The sequence below is a fragment of the Oryzias latipes genome, chromosome 10 (assembly GCF_053564925.1).
Source record: "Oryzias latipes strain Hd-rR chromosome 10, Olatipes_Hd-rR_3.1".
NCBI lineage: Eukaryota > Metazoa > Chordata > Actinopteri > Beloniformes > Adrianichthyidae > Oryzias > Oryzias latipes.
The window spans coordinates 21127128-21142663 of NC_136246.1; the positions used below are offsets into that span (position 1 = coordinate 21127128).

Below are 15536 nucleotides of genomic sequence, written 5' to 3' on the forward strand. Positions count from 1 at the left end.
TAAATTGGAGTATTTAAATTGGTTGTTGTGTCTGGACATTGCTGGGAGAAAAAAATCAAAATGCACACATTTTAATACATTTTAAAACATTTTAAAAACCCACTCAGATGAAAATTGAGTTTGGGTGTTTTTATCGTGTTCTTGTGGCATTTCTCCCATGACGGAGGACATGTATTAAGAAAATTGTATTTCATTGTGAATAAAGAGCAGATAAATGAATGCTGTTTGACAAAACACTGTGATATAGAAACTACAATTAGCAGGCAACCAGTTCCCTGCTCTGCTCCATTCTGATGCATCCACTTATAGACGACTAGTTCCGTGCACGTCTTTTGTTTTCTCGTCTGAGCTGGATTCTGAATCTGAAAAATCAATATAATTTGATTAAGTAGAAACTTCAATTTGGCGCTTTTTGGACTTCAGCAGTTCTAAAGTTTGTTAATGACGTTTTCCGGTTTCTTGGTGTTCTTGTGGAGCTACAGACCATTGGAGGATGCAGCTGAACAATGGCAGCTTGATGAAAGCGAGGAGGGTGGATGTCCAGAAAGACGTTTGTTGTGGTCGTTCTGAGGTTGTTGTTTTTTTTTAGCGTTCAGGCTTGCACACCTGTCTCTGACCAGGTCCAAAGACCCCTCTTGGCCCCCAACACACACTCTTCCACCCACTACTACATACCGGATGGCCAAATTACAGGGCATGGAGAAACCATCTGCAGCTGAGACTGAATTACATACAAACATCGGCATTCTACTGGCCTTTACTGGGCCAAGACTGTTTACTTCAGGTCACGACTCTCTCACACGCACACACACACGCGCACACACACACACACTGGATTCAGCAGGAGCTGGCTGATACTGTGTGCCGTGCTGCTCCTGCAGAGGGAAACAAACTAAATGTGGAAAGAGAAGAGAGCCTCTGCCAAAGGGCAATCTTCACATCGTTTGCATCAGGATGGATTTAACTTTCTCATGAAATCAAATATATATATAAACTTTTTGAGTTGGATTTATTTGATGTGGAGGGTGTGAAATGTAAGTCAGATCATTTGCCCAAAGATGGGTTTTAGCAAGTGCATCAATGATTGCTTCTGCAAGTGAGGAGGTTTGGTACAGAGCAGACTTTGCAGAGTTTAACAGGGTAAAACTATAGCATCTGTGCAGCTAAAGTGGCACTAAAACCAAGGTTTAATATAGGAGACAAAACAGCAGTCTGTGTTGCTTAGAAGCTAAGAAACGCTCTCAGAATGAAGCTCCCACCTCCCAGGTCAAGCCCAGTTTCTCTCATGGTGTCTCTGCGGTTCTTAACACCTGCTAAATTGGCTCCTTTCCTCCCCCACCCCGCCTCTCCCACCGTCTTTCATCTCAGGGTCTGTCCATGCGGACCAACTATCAACTACCCTACGCTCAAATGGACATGGGCTCCTCCAGCTATGTCTCGTACAACATGGCAGCTTTGGCCTCCATGACCAACCAGCAGCTGGAGGTAAGTAATGAGCTCCACATGCCCCTTTTTTTCTGCCTCGCACCCCTCCCTCCCTCCCTTTACCCCACGGCATGGCGCCCCGCATTCCTCAGACCCTACTTCTAATTGTGACAACAGCTTAGCGGCGGACGGGCCCGGCTCTGCCCTCTCCTCCACCTTACAGTTCATAATGCTCCATGTCTGGGGCAGCAGCTATTATTACGCCGAGCCCAGGGAGACGACAGATGGTTCAAGAGTCAGTTTGGGTTTTCTAATGAGAGGAAGAGTGTAAAAATACTGAGGAAGCTCCTGATTTCCTCTAATCTTTGCTCTGACATGTTTGTTTATGTATTTATTCAGAATTCTTGCCACTTGATCAGCTCACATGTGAAATAAATATTAAGATGGGTTTTTTTCTCCGAGGTTATCCAACATAGTTTCTTTTTGCTGGTAATGGTAAAAGTTAGTTAGACACAACAAAGTAGTTCAAATGCAGGCAATAAAACAAAAACGATAAGCTGCATTAGGAGAGCAAAAACTTCTGGTTTGTCACTGATCTTTTTAGTTTTCACTCCTTTTCTTAGACGTTTGTTTAAAAATGGGTTTAGGATCTTTCTCGTCTATTCTCGATGAATATAAGCAGCGAGAACCTAAAGGGATCCGGCCTAATGTTACACGTCTCCTTCACCTGTTATTTAGGACCTCATCAACCAGGGACGACAGAAAGTCATTGAGGCAACAAATGCTTTGAAAACTCTGCCCCGGGAGTCGCTGGAGGACGTCATTGCTGAAGTGGTGGGTGTTAATAGTTATCCAGTTCCACTTTACAGCAAATTTAATTTTTTTTTATAGATTTGAACTCTACTAAATGGTATTTATAAAGTGCAACCTGTTTTGTAACTGCTGAACGGTGACCTCTCTTCAACAGTGGAAGGAAAACCCGGCTCTCACTGAAGTTCAGGTCCAGTCAATAGCTTTGGGGCGTCAAGCCACCGTGGAGATGGAGCTGAAGCGCAGGGAAGCCGTCTACAGAGACGTTCTCACCAAGCAGCAAACGGTAAGAAGGGCTCGGTGTGCCAACCAAATGAACACAAACCAGAGAAGCCAACTTGACTACCGAATGCATTTCTGCAAGTTCTCCCACTTAAAAAGATTAGTTTGGTCTGTGATGATTACAATAAATACACTTTAACTGGGAGAAACGGAAGGAAAAAAGGAATCCAGTGTTTGTCCGTCACAGTGTTTTTTGATTTTTAAAGAATTACTTTGGATAGTGCCAGAGGAAATAAGTAATCAAACAAATAAGTTTTCTTTTCAAACAAGCAGGAGTTTTGTTCCTCACAGACCTGTTTCTTCTTTTTCAAGACGTTCTTCTATCTACTTGTTACCTTTAATAATTGGCTTCTGTTTGAACTGGTTATCTGTATAAAGACACCTGTTCATACATTTAAACAGTCAGACTCCTACCTCTGACCAAGACCAAAGAGCTGTCAAAAGACACCAGGAACAAGATCGTGCTGAAGTTCTCTAAAGGTCCTTCTGTTTGAGCCAGCACATGTCCAGGCCCGTCTGAAGTTCTCCAGAAACTGTCAGATGAGACCAAAGTGGAACTCTTTGGGATAAACCCCACTCGCTGTGTTTGAAGCACGGGGGTGGAAGCATCATGCTTTGAACGTCTTTACTACAAAGTGGGAGGGGAGGACTGATCTTTGTTAAGGAAAGGTTGAGATTTTGAAAAAAAAACTCTTTCCGTCAGTGAGAGCATAAAGCATAAAGTGCGTCTGGAACTTCCAGCACACTAATGATCCCAAATACATCACCATGGTGACAAAGGAGCAGCTATATAAGCAGTTTCCCAGGAAACCATTGACCTCTGTCGCTGCTAAACCAGAGTTACATTACAAAGTATCAAAGGGAATTTTTTTTTGACCAATATACTTTTTTCTGTAATATTATCCTGGATTCCTTTTTTACATTCTACCTTTCAAAGTTGAATTTGATCTTTGAGGAACAATACAGACCAAAAACACAGTTTTAGGTGCGATAAATTGCTGAATCGATGACTGATAAATACTTGTTTTGCTCCACTGTTGCTCTTTTTGTTTTGGCTTAGCTGAAGCCCAGATGTAGTTCTTCATAAAAATACAAACATAAACTGACCACGTGTACGAACATGTGGATGAAAATGTACAACAAGGTGCAAACTTTGCTCTGCCTCTGCAGCTGTGAAGTCCTGTTGCTGAACTTGATCTAAACAGGGACTCAAATCCCTAAAACACATTAAAAATGATTTATTCTACTCAAAGCAGGACCAGGAAAATTCCCAACAAATTATGAAAAAAGTATATTTTATTCATAAAACACGAAAACAAAATGTTTGATTTGCATGTGAACATTTTTAGATACGTCTAGATCATGTCATGCAGCTTTCACTGACTTTTATTTTGTAGCTTTGCCTGAAGTCTGTCTGCGATCCTCAGACAAGAAATGAACATGTCAAATCTGTGGATCTTTTGCAGCTGATGATGTACGTCCAGAAGCTCATAACCAACAGGAAGGTCCAGGAGCAGCAGCTAGCAATGGCTAACCAGGCCACCTACCTAAATCAGTTGGCCATGCAGAACGGCATGATGGGCGCCGGGCTCAGCCAGATGGACCTGCTGGGGCTTTACCAGCAGCTGCACGGCATGGGAGCACATGGTATGGGGAAGAACCCAGGCCCTTCCAAGGGCCTGTAGGTCAGGCGGACTTGGTCTTATCTTGACTCCAGGAGCCGGTGGTTCCCAAAGAGCGAACTAGCTTGCTAAGCAGAGGATCAAGGTTTTCCAATGATCCTGTCCACTTCGGGTCGGCTGTCATGGCTGTACTATTTGGAGACGGAGAAATATGATGTATAGATGACTTTGTGAAATGTCTGTTTGGGATTTCAGCAGAAAAAAATGTATATACCGTCTTAATGTTATTGAAGTTCTATACCTTCATTTTTCATGTCATTACAGATGACGTTTTACCCCTCCAATACTTGTAAGCATTGCCCCCCCTCCCCCTTCAGAAAGGGTTTTCCTGGTTATTTAAAAATCAAATTTTTTATACTCTTTTAGACGCCTCGGCGCATCAGAGTGGGACCAGAATCTATGGTGTCAGGACTCTGTCAATCAAACTTCTAGCCTCATTAGATTCCTCAATGAGTGTTTAGCTAAGCAGGCAGCTGTTGGTGCTGCAAAGTCCTGTTCAAGAAGAAGAGAAGTCAGTGGAAGGAAAAAAAAAAGAAGAAAAAAAAAGAATGGCCTTATAATAATACCTAAAAAAAAATCTGTATAATTTAAGATTTGTTAAGACTGTTTTCTATTACACTTTTAAGTGTTTACATTAACTGTTGCTGAACATAATGTTATGCTAGTATTGTTCAAAAGTTGCCTGCCGGATTCTGTTTTCAAGTTTTTTTTGGTTTTGTAAAATCTTTCTCATTGTCACGTGTCTTCTAGCATAGCGGTGCGTTTCTGTTCATATTCCACTCGTGTTGATCCAAAGTCTGCAAGAGTGGCGGTCCATGCAGAGCCCAAACCCTCCGTTTTTAAATTTGAAGATGACTGGGGGTTTTAAAAAATAAAATAAAAACTGCAATATTATTATTTCTTTTTTAATTTCCTGGTGGGTTTGGAGCAACACTCCCCTGTTCTCTCACCAGCCACTTTCCACATTTCACTTGCAGTTACCTTTGGCACATTTTGGCTTCTAACCGCTTCAACCGGTGCAGCTGTTAAACAGGAGGAACATGGACATTTTTCACACAGACGTCTGCTGATTCCTGTGTTTGCCCAAGGTGTGTTTCATAAATGTCGGCAAAGTTTATTTGGCCTCTTCTAAGAATGTTCTTATGTTAGTAAATACATTTTTGCCATGACTATTACCTGCTATTATCTTGATAAGTATTTAATATAACATTTAATAAAGTGACCAAAAGAATAAAGCATCTGTTTCAGTTGCAACATTTGAAATTGTTTATAATTTCTTGCTCTGTAATAATTGGGTTTATGAAAGGAAATCAATTAACAAATTAAACCATTTTTAAGTAGGGCGGGTTAGATGGGAGTGAATGGTTAAATGCAGTAACCTTTTTTGTTTTTTTCGTGCACCTTCCTGTATTTAACCACTACATCACTTTGTAGATTTTAAGTTATGCTCAATTGGTAAACAAATAAAAAAAAACAGCTTGTATATGCAATTTCTGTCTTTACCGGTGTTACAATACTTTTTGTTTGCCAAAATAAACACAAAAAATACCTTCATACTTGTTCATGTCTTCAAATATACTAAGAAAAAACGTTTTAGGTATCATTTAAGTGAGAATGAATACCTTTTTAATGGTGAAATTAGCTCTCTTAACATGTCTAACATGACGGGAATCAAACTCATAGCACAGTTTGTGCTCTTTAAGCTGACAGTGTTCATCTATTTCACACTTGCAGAGCTTAGAGTAGTCGTCCCACTCTCCTCTCCCCATCTTTCATCTAGTCTCCCCTCTCTCTGGTATTGTTTTCGGTTCAGAGTCTGCCAGGGTTTTCCCCCTGCGTGTCTTTGACTTTTCCATCCCACCCCCACACGGCGTTGGCTCTCACAGTGCACAGATATCTGCAAGCCCGAGGAACATTGCAACGCCTGCAGATGTTGAAATGTTGATCCCGTCCCATCTTAGCTCCAGATTACCGCCACCCAGCTCTGTGGCACATCCCCGCTGGTCCGGTGGTGCAGCAGGGGCCAGCTGTCTCTGTCCATTGAGGAGGCCCCCGCTGCAGCATGAGGCCCCCGCAGCGAACAACCAAGCACCGCTCGTAATCCACGCTGATGTGTAAAGCCAATTAGAAGTTGGGGTCTAGTTGCAGCAGGAATCTGATTTTGCACGGTGGATGTAAGCTGCCTAAGACCTCATGGAGACAAAAGCCGCCTGTGCACATCACTTCATAATGTGATCCCTGCTTGCTAAGGGCTTTATAATTGCAAATGGGAGGATTGTAAATGTGTTCCCTGGGAAAAACTGTCTCCTCCATATTTCCCCTAACTCAAAAATAATCAATTCTTCACAGTTACTTAATCAATTTAGGACTGAACGGACAAATGTCCTAAAAGCTTTTGAGTTTGATTCGTTTTAATACTTACGGATGCTCTCCTTTCGATTGCCTCAACTGCCAGCACCAGATTTTGGGGATAAAATTCCCCATACCAGTAGAAATTAATCCAAACTAAAGGAAAAATGTGCAACCATTCACATAAATAGCATACATCTGGTTTTAATTTTTACATCACACAAGCAAAAATAGTCTCTCACAATGAGTTATCAATAGTAAGACAATTTTATTGTCATGTTTTATGCAGTTCTTGTTATTTTTGTTCCCCCTTTCGTTTTGTTTTTTACTGTTTTTTGGCCTCATTTCAGTAGAATCTGCAGTCCAGAGAACTTCAAGTTCATTACAAAATAAAGTCTTTGCAATAAATAAATATATAGATTTACATTTATACTTTATATGTAGAAAATAAATATATGGTACATCTCATAAATAGGAACACCCAAATGTACACATCAGATGCCTGCAGGTTGTTCTTTTTTATAATGTTCCTGACACTACGAACATTACAAGTCACCATCTTTTAGCAGAACGTATCAGTTATTCTGTCAGGGAAGTGCTTTCATCCCAAGCGAACTCTTGTTTTAGAACTCTCCTTGATTCCTCATTTAAATGCGACGAATGGGAAGTTTGGGATCGTACTGGCACCCTTTTCTGACTTTGACCTTCTGGGGTTCATTTTCTAAGACCACAAAAGTCTCAGTATTTCATTTTTTTTGTGCTCCTCCATGAGCAGATAAATGTCACCTCAGTATCTACATTAAAAAAGATCAAATTATGGGTTAATGACTTCCTAATTGAGCCCACAAAACTCTTTCTGCAAAAGTGCCTTTCAGAAGTGAGCGCCGGAAGTCCACCGCCAAAAAAAGCAACAACACGACACTTCCGGGAGCAGGCGTTGATGCACACGACCTCCAGTAGAGAAAAGAGTACCCATGAAGTCCAGAATATCCAGAGCTACTCCTTCTGCTCTTTACTCCTTAATGGATCCAGTTAGGAAAGCACTGGGTCACCTGTACTGGAACACGTCCCGGTACGCCTGTGGAATCCTTTCAATCTCTACCGCCCTGGGTAAGAAGTGGGTTAGTTTTTGGTGTTTTTTAGTCCGGTTCCCCTCTCTGGGGGAGCCGTCTTTGTTAAGAGCCACATAATAGAGGCGCTCCGGGTCCGTGTGCTTGTAAAGGGTGGAAGCGTAGGTGTTGTACCAGTTCTCCTCAAACTGCTCCCGGAACACACATTCTGTGGTCAGCTTCTTCTGTGGGGAAATGGAAGCAACATGTCAACGAAGGAGAACGTGACCAAAAAAAACAAAAAAACAAATGATGTCGACACAAGCAGAGGAGGATGAGATGAAGCAGAGTTGAGGCAGGTGCTCATTATGAGTGGCCTTTTCCCTTTACACTCCTCCTGACCTTTCAGTCTCCTTGTGATGCATCAAGAACAGTAAACAGATCTGCGGTCGTTTTGCTCTTTCATCCAAAGTGAAGACTAAAAGGGAGTAACGCAGCTACACCACAGTCTACCTCCCCTTTAGGGAAGTGCAAAGGTTTCACCCCAAATCTTAGCTCGCATCCCATCCATCTTTCGTCCTTCCTCCTGTTATTCTTCGTGACCGATGCACACAACAAGATAAATGTTTGCATGTCTCAGTCTCCTGTTTAAAAAGCTCTTCGCAGTTCAATCAAATGCTGTGTTTGATTCCAGGAGCAACTTTGAAGATTGGCTCCCAGGAGCTGCTCTGCGTGGAGAAGCTGTTGTCTGTAAACACAGCCCAGAGGGTGCATGACTGGGCCAGCTCCATCCTAAAACAAAGCGGAAACCCCATCGGATCAAAAGCTCGTCAAGGTCTGCTGGTTGAAGGACGGAAGAGCCCCTCTATACCTGTTATCCTCCCCAAATCCAACCCCCTGGCCTCTCAAATTCAGACAGTCTTGTCTGCATTGCTCCCTCTGTCAGTAAGGTGACTCAGTCAGGTGTGCAACCCCCCCCTCTACCCCCCAAACACCCCAACAATCCCAAATCACTGCCTCCCAAATCAGCTCCCCCCACCTCCTTTCGTCTTTTCAGGGTTTGCCAGACTCTTGATGGTGCTGAGTAACAATATCTGCATTTTCCACACAATGACTCGCTTAAAAGGTAGCCTCTGTTCGAAACGTTTGGAGCCTGAACCCCTGAGAGGCCCTCAGGTAATGTCCTGGGAAACCTGATCCAGGCTGGCCCTCACATATTTCCCCCTTTCATTGTTTTTACCTCTGCTCTTTCCTGTATCTCTGTCTCCAGGTATTCAGCCTTCAAGAGCACTCACAGATTGAAGACTTTATAAAACTCTTTGAAAAAAACATTTCTATGTCGTTAACCTGTACAAACTTCTTAAAACAGCTTTTCCTTGAGGGCAAGACAAAAACATAAAAACATTGTTTTGTCTTTTCGGACTAGCTGCCGCATGTAAAAACCCAGATAAGACACTCTTCTCATTTGCCATGTCTTGCTGGATGATCAGTCAGGACAATAAAATAAACTTTAAAAGTTCTGAAGGAGACTCTGACCTTCACTGTGGGGACGGGACTCCAAAAAAAGAAAGACGTTTTTATTTATTTTTATTTTTTTTACTCACCGACCCATAGAGCTCTCCTTTCTCATTCATGCAGAGGTAAAGTCCAGCATCCACCCCTCTGATGCTGACCAGGCCCACTGCCAGGCTGATGAACTCTAAGATACCTGAGGTCAAACACATAAGCATGGTCACAGAAGCTCCGAAAAGATGTGAAAAGCGCCTGCAGCAAAGCTGCAGGTGGTTTCCGATTCCGATTGAGTCATCCTTTTTGTGCGAAGCCACTTTGCGATAGATAAACCTGATTACAGGTTACCTTATCTACATTTCCTGTACACGAGTGACTTATCATTCCACATTGTAATGATTTGAGGTTGTCTATAAAGTCTTTGCAAGCTCCCCACTGGCCACTAAAACAGCTTGAAAGACACTTTAATGAGGCTGAGATGTGAGCAACTTGTTTTCTGACTTAGGGGGAGTTACAGTAAAGGGAGCTTCCACTTCAAAGACAGGGCGGGGGGGAAGAAAAGTGGTAAATGTAAAAGCCACTGGCTGTTGTGATGCTGAAGTTAGTCAGAAAGGATCCAGCTGGTCTGGATGACTGGCAGAGGGCAGCTTACTGACACCTGGTCCCTATCTCCCCAACTCCATAGGCGCCAGAGGATGACAGAGAAGATCCGTTTTATTTGGTGTGGGAGTTTGTTCCATGTCAAAGCTGCCTCTGTCAGGACCCCCCCCCCCCCCCCCCCCCCCATGAGTGTAATAAATCCATGCGTCAAAAGTATTAAATTAGCAGATATGCCCCTTTTTTTTTCAACAGCTGGGATATGCGCACATCTATCCGACTCCAAATTGGAACTTTACGCACAAACTATGACTGCTGTCTTCATTTAACTTTTTAAATAAAAGTTAAGTACAGAAAAAAAACGTGTTAAATATGGCCGAGAAATGCAAATTTGATTGTTTTTACGCCATCATTTATAAGCTGCTTACCAAATCTGCTGTGGTCCTGCCTGGTCCCGTACACGGTGCCGTTGGGTAATATTTCCAGCTGGAAGCCCGTTCTGCAGTAGAGCTGCCGCCGCCTCAGGATCCCCTTGAGGTGCCCAAAATCTGTTGGCGACCCCCGCTGCAGTCTGCCTTCAATCTGCCCCAGCCGCTCGTCCAGCCCCGCCGGAGCCTCCGCCAGGGGCACGTTCCCCAGCGCAGGAAGGCTTTGTAAATCCAAGTCGAGCGTCCCCACAAACGTCCCGACCTCTGCCATCGTATGCACAGCTGTCAGATTCAGCACGGGCATTTTCACATGTACACGGAGAGAGCTGCGGAAGGACAAAAGTTTACACAAGTCCGGTCCATGCACGCCAAACACGTCCAGGTGCGCGCCGTGCCCCTCCACAAAACGTCCTCTCAGTTTATTGATAGTCCTCTGGTGCAATCATGAGTTTGATATCTGTGGTTATCAAAGGGAAAGAGGCTATTATATACAAACTCCCCACGCATTCTCACATTGGATATTCAGATAGAAGCCACGCCTGGCTGGCATCCCTTCTTCTTGAGCGCATCAGTTTGCCTTCCTTAATTTGCGCTTTTCTCTCCAACTTTTTACATCTGATGGTGCCGCTGCGACTGATATCAGAGCACTGCTCCACCACCAATTTGTCATCGCATTTGTCATCCGATCACTTCAACCCTTAAGAATCTTTGCTCCTGTTGATTCTTCCCTGGCTGTTAACCGCTTATCCAATTACAGGGATCTTTGGGAACAGATTTTACGCTGCGTAAAGTTCCAAAAAAGGTCCACAAGTGAAAGAACGGCAGTTAAAAGCAAATATTAGCATTACGCTGACTTTGAAAAGTAACAACTGTCTTGCTTCTGGTTCACACTGTAAGCAACAAAAAGGGGGAAAAAAAGCACAATATAAGGTTTAACCCCAAAGAAAATCGAAGTAACCCGTGCCCTCTCAGAGTAATCCAGCCTCCTGCGCAAGTTTCAAGCCCAACTGTCGCCGTGGGACGTTTTCATGGGCACATTTCTCCACCTCCTTTCTGGAAGCAGGTGCCTCCTCACCCTCTGCAGGACGTTTGCAAGAAGCTCCAGCCAAACTTGTAACTGGCAGACATGGAAGGGGGGAAATCCAAATACCAAAGATGTGAAGGATTTAATCTGACTGATGAAGGGATTTGTGAATCATCAGAGGCACTTTGATTTAGAAAAAAAATTGTTGAAAGGTTGCGTGCTCAAAATGTAAAAAAAAATGACTATTTAAATACTGAAACTCATAAAAGCCTGAAGAACACGCTAAAATGAATCCTTTGGAGAGAAAAAAAACTGTTTGATGTGTGTCACCCTGCAACTTTGAAGAGAACACAGGAACATAGAGCAAGACTAATGCATAATCATTTATGACAGATTGGGGATTTTTGTGCTTCTCTTGTGCACAATTGTAGCACAGGTCCTGACTTGCAGGAAAGTAAAAAAAAAAAGGCAAGAAAAACGCAGCTGTTTTGGTGAGGACTTTATTTCTCTGTGAGGATAGAAATGAAAACAAACTGGAGTGTTTTAATTAGTTAACTGCTCCTGCAGGTATCTGTGACAGCAGGTTGGTTTGGAAGGAGGAGGAGGAAGGCGTGATAACACGAATAACACCACTTAGCTAGTAGGCATGTTATTTTAGACATCTCCAAGCTGCTCCCTGAAACCCCCTTCCTCAGGGGAGGGGGCTTTCTCACTTCCAAACTGCTCATGGTGGAACTCCACAGCTTCCCTGCAGAGAACTGGGATTTATGACACAGCAAATGGTGACAAATCCAGTGTTTGAGCGTATGTGATTGTCCTCATGTCACTGTCAAGCTTTAGAGACATTTCTTGACTTCTTGTTTTAGGGCTAATCTATCAACATTTGTGGTGCAATCTATTTGAAAGTGGATGTTGGTGGCTTTGGAGTCCCTCTGAGTGGGATTCACTATGATGGACCTTCCCAAAGCGTGCAGGCCTCTTTCACTGCTACTAATTATGCCACTATAAATCTTATGGGTGTGTCACGGCTGCATTGAAGTCAGAGGAGGGACGGTGGCTTTCAGCTGGTGTGGGATATGAAAGGTGGTGGGGGTGATGAATGCCCATGGGCCTCCCCTTGATGAATTGGGCGAAGGGGTTGACGAGGAGTCACTGATGGTCAGGCTTTGTGCGAAAAGGCACTAGGGCCTCGCCGCTGGGCAGGATGAAAGGAGCATTCGTTGCAGTTATAGGGTGGAAGGATTAAAAAAAGGGGGGGGGGGGGGGAAGAGATCAAAACTAACAAAAAATGAGAAGAAACAACCAATCCTCTTTTCTTTTTCTGCTGTCCATCCATTTGACACCAAACTAAAAAGCTAAACTCTGACTGTGCTGAATTTTGATCTCTTTGTTATTTAGCAACATCTGTTTGCTGGTCACTCAAACCTTTTAGGTGACACAGCAGATTTATGGCTGCAGATTAAAAAAAGGAGTTAAAATGTTCCCATATGCTGAGAACCTGCAGAGGATATAGAAATGAAGATAATGACCTACAGCTTTGAAGTTTTTTTCCCCATGATGCTCTGTGAGTGAGTTCAAATTGAACACGAAGTTACACTTGCAGTGCTGGGAGCTGAAAGGCATCTCACCTGTGTGTCCGCCTTGGACAAGCATCACATGTCCTCTTTAAAGCAAAGGTCTGCTAGAACAAACAAAGCCTGAACAAACAGAGGTTAATTTAATGTAAGGAATGAGAATTTACACATCTTCATTTGAAGAGTAAATAAGCAAAAGAATGAAATGAAACCCTTTTTGGAAAAGACTTTCAATGAATTTAAAGGCATTTAAAAAAAAAAGACATGTTAAAAAGAACATGGTGTAACTTTGATTTCTTAAACTTTGCAAACAAGTTTGTGTTTTTAAAGTAAATCCACTGTTTAATGAGGTTCTTGTTTTTTTTGGGTGATTTAACATGTTCTTGTGGCATTTTTCTAATGATAGAGGACATACATAAAGTAAACTAAGATTAACGTTGCATTTCTGAGTTTTCTTTATACAAATCTTTATGAATCAGGAGCCGACAAAAACACACCTTCGGAAAATGCTTTTACCTGTGACGTATAAGCTACTAAAGTGGGCAACAAGTTCCCTGCTCTGCTTCATTCTGATGCATCCACTTGCAGACAAACAGATCCATGTACGTCTTTGTTTTCCTCGTCTGAGATGGGATCTGTCTCAAAACTGTACAGCTGGATAGCTCCAATATTGCTTGCCATTCTTGTTACTCCAGTAATGTCACGCTGGGGTTGTGAGGGGCTGTAAGCTAGCAGGACAGAGTGTAAACAAAGGGATGATGGAAAGTAAGAGCGAGCGTACTCTGCAAGAAAAGTCCTGCCCACAACTCAGAAGTGAAATGTGTACTGCCACTCTGCAGAAACTATTTTCTAGAAAACGATGCAGTTTTCTGGATTTTGGCTAAAAACAATATGATCATAATTAAAAGACCACTGGGAATGGTTTTACAAAAGATGATTAGAGTGGAACTATTATAATTTGGACAGAAGGTGTTCTGATCTGATTTGAATTTGCTTTCAGGTTCGATCATTGTTGCTGTTAAGCCTCAATATTTTTGTCTCAAAAAAAAACAAAGTGACCTCCAAAATGAGACAACTGGGGTTCAGGGATAACATGTCCATCAAAAGGCCACACTCCCTTAAAGTACTGCGTCGGATTATCTTCTTCCTCTTTCGGCTTCTCCCATCAGGGGTCGCCACAGTGAACAAGTCGCATGGTAAACTTGGCAATGTTTTACGCCGGATGACCTTCCTGATGCAACCTTCTCAAACTGGGCTTGGGACCAGCACAGAGGTAGAGAAGGGAACAGGGAGCAGCCTGGAGTCGAACCCTGGTTTCACGGATGGAAGGCGCCGCAAACCAGCACGAGCTAAACCGTCTCCCACTGCATTGGATTATAAAAAACAAAAAAACAAGATAATGAGGCAAACATGGACCCTTCCTATAAGTTGTTATTGATTGCTGAACAAGAGACACTGGAAAATAAACTTGTTTATGTTTGCAAGAACAAGGGTGGCTTTGTTGGTAAGCCACCTACTGGCTAACTGGTGAACTAAACTGGTTCCAGTTGGAATTTAAAAAAAAGAAAACCCTGTGCTTTTATGTTGACATTTTTTTCATTTCCACAAGTAATGTTTAAAAGATACACAATGAAAGCGTGCCAAGAAGCAAAGAATCACTGAGGAGTATGTGTATTCTCCTGGACCATGGAATGATCATTACCAAAGTTGTTGTTTTGTTTGCTCTTTCTTTTTTCAGCTGAGGCGTCTTATTTCCTCCCTCTTTTTTTATAGGGGGTTTGGTGTTTGGTCGTGTCTGTCTGTCGTCGTCAGGTGTTTCTCGGATGTTGGCGTTATTACGTCAAATGTTTCATTTTGTTGTTTTGTTGTTATGAGTGTTGTTAAGTGGGAGTTTGGATTTTTGTTAGCATAAGCTTCTTCCATTCCGCTTTCAAATACCATTTTCCAAGTCATGTGTAGACTTATTTTTTTTTTCAGGTAAATGTTGATTTGATTTGAAATAAACTTGTTACCTTGTATAATCAAAAAAACATTTTTTGGAGCCAGATCATACAGGCGAAATGGATGATTTCACTTTTATTTTTGCATTTGTTGGAGTGCCTCCAGATTCCAGTTGACTGGTCCGTGCTCCTGTACCTGACCAAGTACCTCTTCTCTGGCTTGTCTCTACTACTGCTCCTACACTTGGCTGCAGATCCTGCCTAGATAGTTAGATAAGTTCATTCTTCTCTTAGAGTTCTGGTACATCGCCCATCCATCCTGGGGGAGGATCCCTCCTTCATGTGGACACCCCTGAGGTTTCTTTGTTTTTTCCGGAGTCCAGAGTTTTTCCTTACTGCGAAGGAGGCAGGGATGCCCAATTTAGTTTAGTCTGTTTAGTTGTTCAGTTTAGTATTTTTCTATTCAATTTTATGTATTCATGATCCTTTTTTAATTTTATGTTTACTTTACAATTACCAGTACTAAGCCCATTGGACGACTGTTGTTGTGATTGTGGGTTGTACAAATAAAATTGAATTGAACTGAATTGAAATTGTTCTTTCATACAGCTTTTGCCAGAGATGCAAGTGACACACTTTGTCTGTAGGTTAAGTTGTTTTTCATTTTTTTCCACCATAACTGAATCACTGGTGACCTCTCCGCCCTGTGATGAATGTCTAGTTTAGAAGAAGACCTCCTGCTACTCCTGATGCCCCGCATGTAATCATCAGATCTTGGATCAGGTTCCTCGAAGCCCTCTTAACCTCATCCCAGAGAGGGCATGAAGAAGAAAAAAAGGCTGACTCAGAGTCAGCGGCTAACACCCG

At 42.6% G+C, this 15536-nt stretch overlaps 2 protein-coding genes across 4 annotated transcripts in view; one reads left to right on the plus strand and one right to left on the minus strand.

Annotated features, from left to right (window-relative positions):
- atrx (ATRX chromatin remodeler) overlaps positions 1–5753 on the plus strand; it is a 36701-nt gene extending 30948 nt beyond the window's left edge. For both annotated transcript variants that reach the window (XM_011480285.3, XM_078954288.1), the window contains exons 31-34: positions 1369–1485; positions 2164–2259; positions 2393–2521; positions 3984–5753. In XM_011480285.3, coding sequence (XP_011478587.2) covers positions 1369–1485; positions 2164–2259; positions 2393–2521; positions 3984–4202 — 561 coding nt within the window. In that variant the 3' untranslated portion in view covers positions 4203–5753. The remainder of the gene's footprint in view (positions 1–1368; positions 1486–2163; positions 2260–2392; positions 2522–3983) is intronic.
- A 984-nt stretch (positions 5754–6737) lies between these two features.
- On the minus strand, positions 6738–11097 carry fgf16 (fibroblast growth factor 16). Of its 2 annotated transcripts, none has more exons than XM_023959248.2 (3): positions 10132–10592; positions 9202–9305; positions 6738–7842 (listed from the first exon to the last, which is right to left on the minus strand). In XM_023959248.2, the coding sequence occupies exons 1-3, from the start codon at positions 10433–10435 to the stop codon at positions 7597–7599; spliced, it is 654 nt and encodes a 217-aa protein (XP_023815016.1). In that variant the 5' UTR covers positions 10436–10592; the 3' UTR covers positions 6738–7596. The 2 variants fall into 2 exon arrangements, with proteins under 2 accessions (XP_023815016.1, XP_023815017.1); XM_023959249.2 differs by having other exon boundaries at positions 7050–7839; positions 10132–11097.
- Between the last annotated feature and the right edge of the window lie 4439 nt (positions 11098–15536).

Excerpts from the sequence above, each read along its gene's own strand:
- fgf16 (XM_023959248.2), bottom strand. The coding sequence starts at position 10,435 with ATGCCCGTGCTGAATCTGACAGCTGTGCATACGATGGCAGAGGTCGGG. Across the intron at positions 9,306-10,131 it reads GCAGGACCACAGCAGATTTG|GTATCTTAGAGTTCATCAGC; the intron begins GTAAGCAGCTTA and ends GTTTGACCTCAG. Across the intron at positions 7,843-9,201 it reads AAGGAGAGCTCTATGGGTCG|AAGAAGCTGACCACAGAATG; the intron begins GTGAGTAAAAAA and ends ATTTCCCCACAG.